We start from the raw sequence: 10,483 nt of genomic DNA on the forward strand, positions 1-10,483 counted from the left end.
TTCTGCACATCTGTACAGTACTCATGCAGAACACAGTTCTCTTGAAGGTGGCGTGTCAAGATGTGTCCCATTACAATCATGCACACACATGAAAAAGATTAGTTTTGAATGACAGGGATGTACTCAACTTCATTTTGATGATGTTGCATGAACTAAAATAAAGTCTTTGAGTGTGATATGAGGATCAATTTACAATAGTTGGTGCATCACCACAATGAGCTATGTTCTAATTCAACTTGCATTTGTCACATTCATTTTGTATATTTATGTAGTCAATTTGAGTAACTGAATTGTAGTTCTATTTCTACATCCTAGTCATGGTATTGTAATGTTTACTTATCGCATGACCAAGCGTGTATGCATTACAGTATTGAGTATGGGTATTCAAGTTTATCAGCTGTACTGAGCAAGGTCAACACAACCATGTGGATTTGGATAGAGAAGAGTTCTTTTGTTGCTTTCTGAATCAAGGTGAATTACCAAGATGAATGCTTCATATGAAGAGTGGTTACTCTAGAGAGGTTGAGAGAGAGATTGACTGTTGGTAGAGAGGTTGTGTGTGTTCTCTTAGGGTAGATATCGCGATGTATGTTCTATTAGGGTAGTTCAACGGAGCTTCTAGAAGTTTCAGCTGTCCCTGTGGAGTTACCAAGGAGTGAAAACGTATCTTATGTCTCCCTACACATTGAAGACTGCAACAGTCACTTCATGATGTTGTCCACGGTTCGTATCCTGGTAAGATAGATGTATGTTTTATTAGAGTAGTTGAACGTAATCTTCCGTTCATCTCTCATAATGGCGAATCTTCCTTGTTTAGTCTGTTAGGTAGCCTGATTGGAGTGATCATAGCTAGTTAAATTGCCACACCTACTACGACTCCCTTAGAGTGGTGTTGCTGGTAATACTCCGTTTTAGGTCTGTCTGTAGTCCCTGACCTGCTTATATTCATGTCGCAGTAGCTGACACTTCTCTATCCTTGTAGTGGATAGCACAGCAGGGTGCAGAGTGTGTATTCCTGGCGAGTCTTCCCTATGTAGACTGTCAAGTAGCCCGATCATAGCTCGTAGACTTGCCACACCCACTACGAAACTCTACTTTTATACTGCATGGTGGGTGTGATTAAAAATTTTTTTAGTTGCCGGATGATAGCGTACACACCATATCACATGATCAAATTAGCTGATGTGATTGGTTAAATCATGAAAAAGCCTATTTCATTGTAAGCTTTTAGACCAATACGTCATCTGATTTTCTATTGGCAACGCGTGTATACCGGAACGCCGTACACGCGTATCGTAAACTTATAATGGCCATTGACAGTGATAAGTATATCGCAACCAAGGTTAGCACGTAATGACAGACACGAAAACCACCTTATGACACATTGTTTTGGACGGGTAGTTGGTCTAGCGAGTTTGAAGCTAATCGGGGGAAAAACCAGGGAGGAGTTTTTGTTTAAAAATTTTATGGCCTCGATTTTCTGTTTCTCGTTCTGTCGTCCACAGGGGGAGAGAAACGTCTGGTGTAAGTTGGGATGGGGAAGACTGGTAACACGATAAAGGTCTCCAGAAAGTTTTGGACACATTCGTGTCTTCCTCGGGTAACTACGGTGGTTTAAAGGATATTTCCCGTAGTTTAACGAATCGCCACCAATCCCGGATCAAAAGATTCGCCTCAAATTTTAGATTTGAATGGTACCGATCCGATTGGAATCCGACCAAGGACGACGGGACAGTGCCGGAAAAGAGTTATAGAATTATTATATAGATAATAGTACATTAAAGCTTTAAACAGTGACTGGGTTGACTACATTATATACTAGTAAGGAAGTCTTCAAAATCTTTGAAAGTGTCATCAAGAGATTTAATTTCCTTTTTCCGTATGTTTTTGTAGGAAGTTTTAGCTGCCTCACCCACTACATTCACAGGTCTTTGCTTTATAGATTTGGGAGATGCTGGGAGTGGTTGTGAAAGTCTCTCCCCCACTTCAGACTTGGCTCTTAATTGCTTCATTGGACTGTTACCAAATAGCCTCGAATGTAGCCTCACCTTTGGTGATGACCTCTGCTTAGTCACATATATTTGATCAACATTAACTGGTACTACCCGTGGAGCAGGGCTTTCTATACGCTTTTCTATTGTATGATGCTGCATTTGTATGTTCTTGCTTTGAATTTCAGTGTTTTTTGTAACCAGATCCTCCAACTGTTTACATAGTGTCACTATTGATGTCCTGTTCTTGGGTAGGTTACTGAGGCAGCTTTCAATCAAGGGGATCAACACACCCAGCCTACTTCTATCTATTCTATCAAAGTAGCTCCTGCGTCTTTCAACTTCTGATCGAGCCTTCATTTCAGATGTCACAGGATCAGTGACTACAGCTTCTGTGGGAGCTGGCCACTGATGGGATAATGCGTGGAGCATCACACAACCAAATGAGAAAACATCTAGTTCACTTCCGTATGAAACTTTTTGTGTGTTAGCCACTATTGCCTCAGGTGGCATAAAATGCATAGTGCCAGGAACTACGGACATTTTTGATTGCTTCATCGGATCCATTAGACGAAGAGTGCCAAGGTCACCAATTTTCCCCTCCATTTCTTTAGACAGTAAAACATTATTGCTGGACAAATCGCGGTGAATGATTGGCGGCGTTCGCGAGTGAAGATACCTAACACCTAAAGACACATCATAAAGAATTGACAACTTTGTTTCTATCGGAATAACTGGAGTTTGCTCTAGCAGTGTGCTTAGATTACAATGAAGTCGCTCCATGACTAAACTAGGTACTCTGGCACCAGGAGGAAAGTAAATTCCAAAGAAACGAACTATATTGGGATGATGTAGCCGACTACTTTGCTCACATTCTCGTAGGAAACTTTGCTTAAACGCCTGAAACTCTGGTTCACTTACTTCATTTATAAAAATGGAGTGAATTTCCTTAACAGCCACTTCAGTTCTCTCCCATTTGGCCTCTAGGATCCTGCCATTTGCTCCTCTTCCAATTTGAATCCCAAGTTCAATATTATCAATGATTCGGTCTTGTAATGAAGGTGGAATGTGAAGAGCTACAGGTGACATATTACAAACTGCCATTGTTTGCTGTACACAAAGGAAGTCCTGTTAGAAGTTTAAAGGTTATTCATGCCACACCTAGTGATGTCACAATGTAGTTTTAATTTTTTATTGCCCACCATGACATCATTGGGTGTAGCATTAAATGCCAAAATTATAAGTATAACCAAGAGTTAATAATAAGAGAGGAGAGTGTCTAACGCTGTATAGGCCTGTAATAGATGATTGCGCAGAAGTTAAACGGCTTCCTTTCCGTGTAACGTACAGGCTTCTAGTATTTGTTCGCTTCCTTACCGCAATTAGTTTAGCCGCACCGTGATGAATCCTCGAGAATATTCGAAGACTGAACTAAAGACTGAGCTGCATGTACAGGGAACAGTGCTCCTTCAATTGAAGAATGCTCAAAGGTAGGGTAACATGGCGACGCAGTGAAAATTCGAAGCGATACTCCGCCTTTGGTTCAGTGTTTATTGGTTTCTCAGACGCTCTCCCCCAGGGTTATCTTCGAGGTTAACAGCCACACTTCTTTACGCAACAGAGCGATGCTCTTCGTGGTGAACTTGAACATCGAGTTGAACGCACGCCCTTGTGTCTGGGATAGCCTTTGTGGTTAAATGCGAAAATATACTATATTATTAACTCTTGGTATATTTAGCCTGTTGCCTGGCAGTCCTTTGTGGGAGTTGAACTCTGTTTCATGCTCCCACTCCCTGCAGTTTCAGTAGTCTGCAGGGCTTTCTTGTTAAGGCCCCTGTCCGGGGGTTTTGCTGTGTGTATGCTGGCGGTCCAATGCGGTGTTTTTGTAGGCCTGTGTAGGCTCTGTAGGTTTAGCTGCTTTTTCTTTCTTCTGCTTTTTGTCATTTATAAATTAAATTAGGTTTAACTTCTAGCTAGAGATCGGGGAGGATGGGAGTGCCATTAGGGCCGGTGTCACAGTGATATATGTTTCCCCGGGTAACGTGTTTCCCGCACACATATCCCTAGGGATCCGTGTTTCCCCGCACACATATCGCTAGGGATCCGTGTTTCCCACCAAAAGCTGTCAGTGATATGTGTTTCCCGTAGCGATTTTTTTAAATATTTCACCGCACACACATATCCCTAGGGATTCGTGTTTCCCGCACATATATCACCAGGGATCTGTGTTTCCCACTAAGATGTAGCCATCGTGCAGTAACTCCAAGGTCCTATGGCTAGTTGCAAACAGTACGCGATCCAACCATTCAGTAAATATATTGCTATCTAGCTAATAGACACTCATGCATATTGCATGTATATAGCTATAGTTAGCTAACTAGCTATATAGCTACTATATAAGCTAATACAATAATTATACTAACTAGCTATACTAATAATCAGAACTATAATCATTTAAAATAAATTTTGTTGCTCTTTTCTGGACCTGCTCAATAAGTGTGATGTCCTTGACAGGGGCGGATCTAGGATTTATAAAGGGGGGACTAACTCAAGGTACTAATCTCTTGCCCGATGGGTAGAGCACACTTCCCAGCAAAAGCATGCTGGAACTAGAGGGACCTGGGGGCATCCCCCCCAGGAAATTTTGAAAAATAGATGCTAAAATACTGCAATATGGAGACATTCCCACATAAAATTCATAATATTTTCTGCCTGTAGATTATATATACTGCCTTTAGATTATAGGTATGGCTCTCTGAAGCATTTTGCTAATGGAAAAGTTTGGGTAGGTACAGACAACCAAGTACATGATGCACCGCTCTCACAATTGCACAACACTGAATAGGTGCATGTTAGATTAATAATGTTGAAAGTGGAAAATTTTGAAATTTGAACAATACAAGATTGAATCTGATCATGAGAGCATTTTCAATGGAAATTGTGTACCTGAATTAAGTATTGCCATACATATTAACTACACAAGTAGATGAATGAAGCCCTTTAAACAGACCAATACACTTCATTGTATGTATAGGTGTAGACAGATTTGGAAAAATTTCATAACAGAACCAACTATGTTTCCAGTGAATGTTCTATTAGAGTAGTTAGCTGACTGCTCTATTAGAGTATCTCGATCTTGTACACCTCCAATGCTGATCCAGGTCCTTGTTGCATAAACTTTAGCATAAATCCACTGATAATACCTTGGAAAGATGTTTATAAGGTGGTTTTATGAGTATTGTATTATTAGTGATCATATAATTACGCTAAGACAAAATTTCATTTTAATTCTAAGCGTATTGATCAAGTAAAGCCTAAATATGAAGGGGGGCTTCAGCCCCCAAAGCCCCCCTACCCCCTTGGATCCGCCCCTGCTTGATATGGTTAGGTTTCCAAATCACTGAACAGTATATAACTTGCAATCTCACAAAGGAAATATACAAAGTTCTCTTGGCTGTCACTGTTTGATGCTTGCTAAAGCTGCGATGGAGCAGTCCTAGCATTCTGTAGGTCTTAGGGATTATGTTTTTGTAGTGTTGATCCCAAGATAGGTCTGATGATATTATAATTCCGAGATTTTTATGTGAACTATTTGTTAAAACTTGTGTGTCAGCTATTTTGTAATTAGTGATGACTTTTGCATTAATATAAGTGGACACTCTTTTTTTGATTAAAGGACATATTATATCTCGTACTCCACAAAGTTGCTGAGTAAATCATTTTGAAACAGTGAAATATCTCCAGGACTACAAACAGTATTATAAATCTTGGTGTCGTCAATGAATAGTAAAGTTTTACTGATGGTAACACAAGATGGTAACACAAGATGGTATATCATTCATGTAAATATTGAAGAGTAGGGGTCCCAAAACACTCCCTTGGGGAACCCCAGATAGAACCGGCAAGGGGGTAGATAATGACTGACTGCATGCCAAAGCTGTAGCTACATTGATTAGTTATACATAGCTGCAATCACATGATTTACTCTATATAGCTAGAGATAGTATATTGTATACATGTACTTGTAACTACTGTTTTATTAAACTGATGCTATAGCTACATAGCCAAATCACAGCACAGTTTAGCAGTTATAGTTGAATGCCAGTGAATGGCTTGATTTCCTCCATCAACTGTTATTTTATATTTTTATATTTATATTTCATTGCTTTACAGATACACAGCAAAATTACAAGGATGGTAGGTACAATAATAAGACAGTATGATTGGAAAGGTGATCTGAAGGACAAATGACAATCAATGCCAGATGCCTATAAAACTAACTACTTATACTTAACTTAATTACAAAAAGCCTATAAAACTAGTTATATTACAATAAATGATAGTTACAAGGGTTGGGGAGCTTAGCACAATTACAACAAGGACATGCGAAATGGAAAGTACATTTATTATTTGAATTAAAATTGCTTTAAAAATGTTCCCATAAATAGCTCTTTAACTGTTGCTTAATTTGTTGAAGGAGAGGGTAAGGTAAATTACTGGCAGAGAATTCCATAATCTGGGAAGTCTATAAAAATAAGAATTGGCACATATTGAATTACTTAAAATCTTGTGATGTAGTTTAATATTTGATGATCTGGTATTAGAATTATTGAAGGTTACATAATTGGAGATGTTAAAACTAGGAGTAGGATACTTTAATGATCTGATGAAAAATAGAATGTCTAGTAATTCAAATGTGTACATTAAGGGTAATAGTTTGAGATCCATAAGTCTTTCCTTGTAATCCGAAGTAAAATCGTTTAAAATAAATTTGGTGGCACGTCGCTGAATTCTTTCCAACATCGAAATATCCTTAATGAGATTGGGCTGCCACAAAGGAGAGCAATACAATAAGGTTGATCTGACTAAGGTTAAATAAAGAGTTCTTTTGGGTTGGATTGATATAGTGTTTTTGAATGTTCGCCGTATCAGACCAATTGATTTATAAGCCTTAGCTGTAATGGCTTCGTAATGGGATTGCCAAGTTAAGTTTGTTGTAAATATGATGCCAAGATCTTTGTGTTGAGGTACTTTAGATAGTTCAAAATTATCAAGATTGTAAACAGTGATAGCTGAAGTTGATGATGGTAAACACTGTAGGACAACACATTTGTTAACTTTGGAAGAAAGAAGGTTCTCTGTACTCCACCTATATAATAGGTTCAAGTCATGTTGGAGATGAGTGGAGTCCATATGAGTTCTTATAGGTAGATAACACTTGAGGTCATCGGCAAACTTGAATATAGTTGAATGTACTACGACATGAGATAAGTCATTTATATAGATTAAAAATAGTAATGGTCCTAGTATACTGCCCTGTGGAACACCAGACTTAACAGGTAGGACATTGGAAAGGCAGCCATTAACAGACACACATTGGTAACGAGAAGTGTTATAGTATTAGTTGTATAGGTATGGCTAGCTATGATTATTAAAAGTGCATGCGCGCCTATGCTAACACTACGTATGTTGCACATGACTTTATAAAGGGGAAACATATTACCCGGGGAAACACATATCACTGTGACTTGTAGGTCGCTAGCGAGTTAGTGATATGTGTGCGGGGAAACACGGATCCCTAGGGATATGTGTGCGGGAAACACGTTACCCGGGGAAACATATATCACTGTGACACCGGAATTAAAAAAAAAAACTCGGTATAACCCATACCCAATGGAAAAACAGTTCTCAGTATTTATATACAGCAATAACTGGCTGATCTATATACCTCATTATTAGGGTCACCTATGGCTATGGAGCCAAACATTGGCCTCAATAATCTATTTCTGTGTACCTCTGTACAAGTATGTCTATGGAATGCTCGGAGCTTGGTCAACAAGCTTGGAGCTTTACAGTCTTTCGTGTACTCGTCGTCCCCAAATATTATCGCTATCACAGAAACTTGGCTGTCTAGCTACATCCTAGATAATGAGATTTTACCAACTAATTACATTATTTATCGCAAGGACAGAGTTACTAGAGGAGGAGGCACACTATTGGCAATTGAAAACCACTTACAATCTAAACTCCTTCAGTCTCCATCTGACTTAGAAATTGTAACAGTGGAAGTGGAGTCAGAATTCATTTTTTGTTCTATTTACATTCCCCCAGACTCCTCTCAGACATGCTTTGACAATTTATTTGTGTATCTATCTTCTCTCATTGACCATGGCAAAATATTCCTTCTTGGCGACTTCAATTTACCTGACATCAACTGGCAGACTTTGTCTGCTTCTACTTGCACATCATCTTCATTCTGTGAATTTGTTTTTGACAATAATCTAGACCAACTTGTTGCTGTACCTACTCATGACAAAGGTAATATCCTGGACTTAGTATTCACTAATACCCCTCATATTGTACACCACCTATCAGTTGAAAACCACGTGTTGGCAGATCTTAGTGATCACTTTCTCATATCATTTGCTATTAGCATTGACATCGAAGCACCTAAAGATAACTATCCATCCTATATATTTGACTATTCTAAAACTGACTTTGACCAAGCTCGGTCTTATTTATGGAGTTGTGACTTTTACCCCTGCCTTAGCACTGATGATATTGAATTCATATGGACTTATATCAAAGCTGCAATCACAACTGCTATTGATTTATCTACTCCAAGGGTCAAGCTTCGTTCTAAGGAATATCCTAAGTGGTCCACATCTGACCCCAGACACCTCTCTAACTGTACACGAACCTTACGCAGAAGGGTTAAAACCCATCCTACTGACGCCAACCAATCTAAACTTACTCTATATGAGTCTCACCTTAGAGAAAAACTTCTTTCAGCTAAGCAAGAGTATGAATTTAAGCTAGTTCAACAATTTGCAGGCTGTAAGAATGGCAAAATTTATAAGTATATGAACAGTTTACTTAATCATTCTTCTCTTCCAACTATAATGTATCATAAAGATTTGTCTGTTGCAACTGACCCTGAAAAAGCAGAAGCCTTCAATTCATATTTCTTCTCAGTTTATACAACGTCAGATTTTATTCTTCCTCCAAATGAGGACCTAACTCATCCAGCAACATGTATCAGTGATATTACCATCTCACCTACAGATGTGCTGCAATCATTAACTGGTTTAAACCCCTCTAAAGCCAAAGGCTTTGATGGAATAGGTCCAAAGATTCTCAGAGAATGTGCTCACTCATTGTATATCCCTCTACATCATCTTTTCACCCAAAGTTTGGGGAATCACAGTATTCCACAAAAATGGAAAATACATCAAATTGTACCTACTTACAAGAGTGGCGACAAACAATGTATCCGAAATTACCGACCGATTTCCTTATTATGTTGTGTGTCCAAAGTACTAGAACGACTTGTGTATGATAAGATCAGTGATTTTGTTGTTTCGTCAATCTCTCCGGCTAAATCTGGCTTTCTTCCTAACCGTTCTTGTCTTCAACAACTCCTGCTATTTCTCAATTTTATTACCTCCACTCCTAAAGCATGTGTTGATGTCATTTATTTAGATTTCCGTAAAGTGTTCGACAGTGTTCCACACAAAGAACTGCTTTTTAAACTTTATAGTCTGGGAATTACTGGTAATATTTGGAAGTGGATTGAGGAATATCTTACTGGGAGGAAGCAATGTGTATCCATAAATAACAACTTATCTGGCTACCTTCCTGTCACATCTGGGGTACCGCAGGGAAGCATTTTGGGACCATTGTTCTTCATTGCTTATATTAATGACATATCTCAATATATATCCTTCTCAAAGTTATTCTTATTTGCAGACGACGCCAAGCTTACCAAAATTATTAACTCTCTTCAGGACAATAAATCCCTCCAAGAAGACCTCTGCTCATTTATTACCTGGAGCTCACATTGGAACCTTTTCATTAATTATGATAAAACATTTTTACTCCGATTATTCTCATCGTATTTGGTTCATGAATTCACCTATGAATCCCCCAACAGCTCATCCATAAACATTGTCACTTCTCAGAAAGATCTAGGTATTTACATCAGTAGTGACCTTTCATGGACTCACCATCACAATACTATAATCGCTAAGGCCTACAAGATGTTAGGACTCCTGAGGCGCACATTTGGTGCCTTTCACTCCATTACAACTAAGAAACAACTATATTTGACGCTTGTTTGCTCTCAGTTAACCTACTGTTCACAACTCTGGAGACCACAGTTAACTAAAGATATTATTTCCTTTGAAAGGGTTCAAAGACGCGCTACAAAGTTCATTCTAAATGATTACGATTCTGATTATAAGTCTCGTTTAATTACCTTAAATGTACTTCCATTGATGATGAGATATGAACTAGCTGATATTTTATTTTTTATTAAAAGTCTCAAGAATCCTACTGCAAATTTCAACATTACTGACTTTGTGATTTTCTCCTGCAGTTCAACCAGATCTTCTACCCACAATAAATTACAACATGTTAGACAATTTAACAACCGTGACAGACATTTTTATTTTTGTAGACTACCTCGTTTGTGGAATTCTCTTCCCCCGTTA

At 38.6% G+C, this 10,483-nt stretch overlaps 1 protein-coding gene across 1 annotated transcript; it reads right to left on the bottom strand.

Moving 5' to 3' along the window:
- Positions 1-1,251: 1,251 nt before the first annotated feature.
- Positions 1,252-3,112, bottom strand: LOC136265645 (uncharacterized). The gene has a single exon (XM_066060545.1). The coding sequence runs from the start codon at positions 3,093-3,095 to the stop codon at positions 1,812-1,814; it is 1,284 nt and encodes a 427-aa protein (XP_065916617.1). The 5' UTR covers positions 3,096-3,112; the 3' UTR covers positions 1,252-1,811.
- Positions 3,113-10,483: the final 7,371 nt, after the last annotated feature.

Source organism: Dysidea avara, chromosome 1 (assembly GCF_963678975.1).
Source record: "Dysidea avara chromosome 1, odDysAvar1.4, whole genome shotgun sequence".
Classification (NCBI taxonomy): domain Eukaryota; kingdom Metazoa; phylum Porifera; class Demospongiae; order Dictyoceratida; family Dysideidae; genus Dysidea; species Dysidea avara.

Coding starts and splice junctions, on each gene's coding strand:
- LOC136265645 (XM_066060545.1), bottom strand. CDS start 3,095: ATGGCAGTTTGTAATATGTCACCTGTAGCTCTTCACATTCCACCTTCA.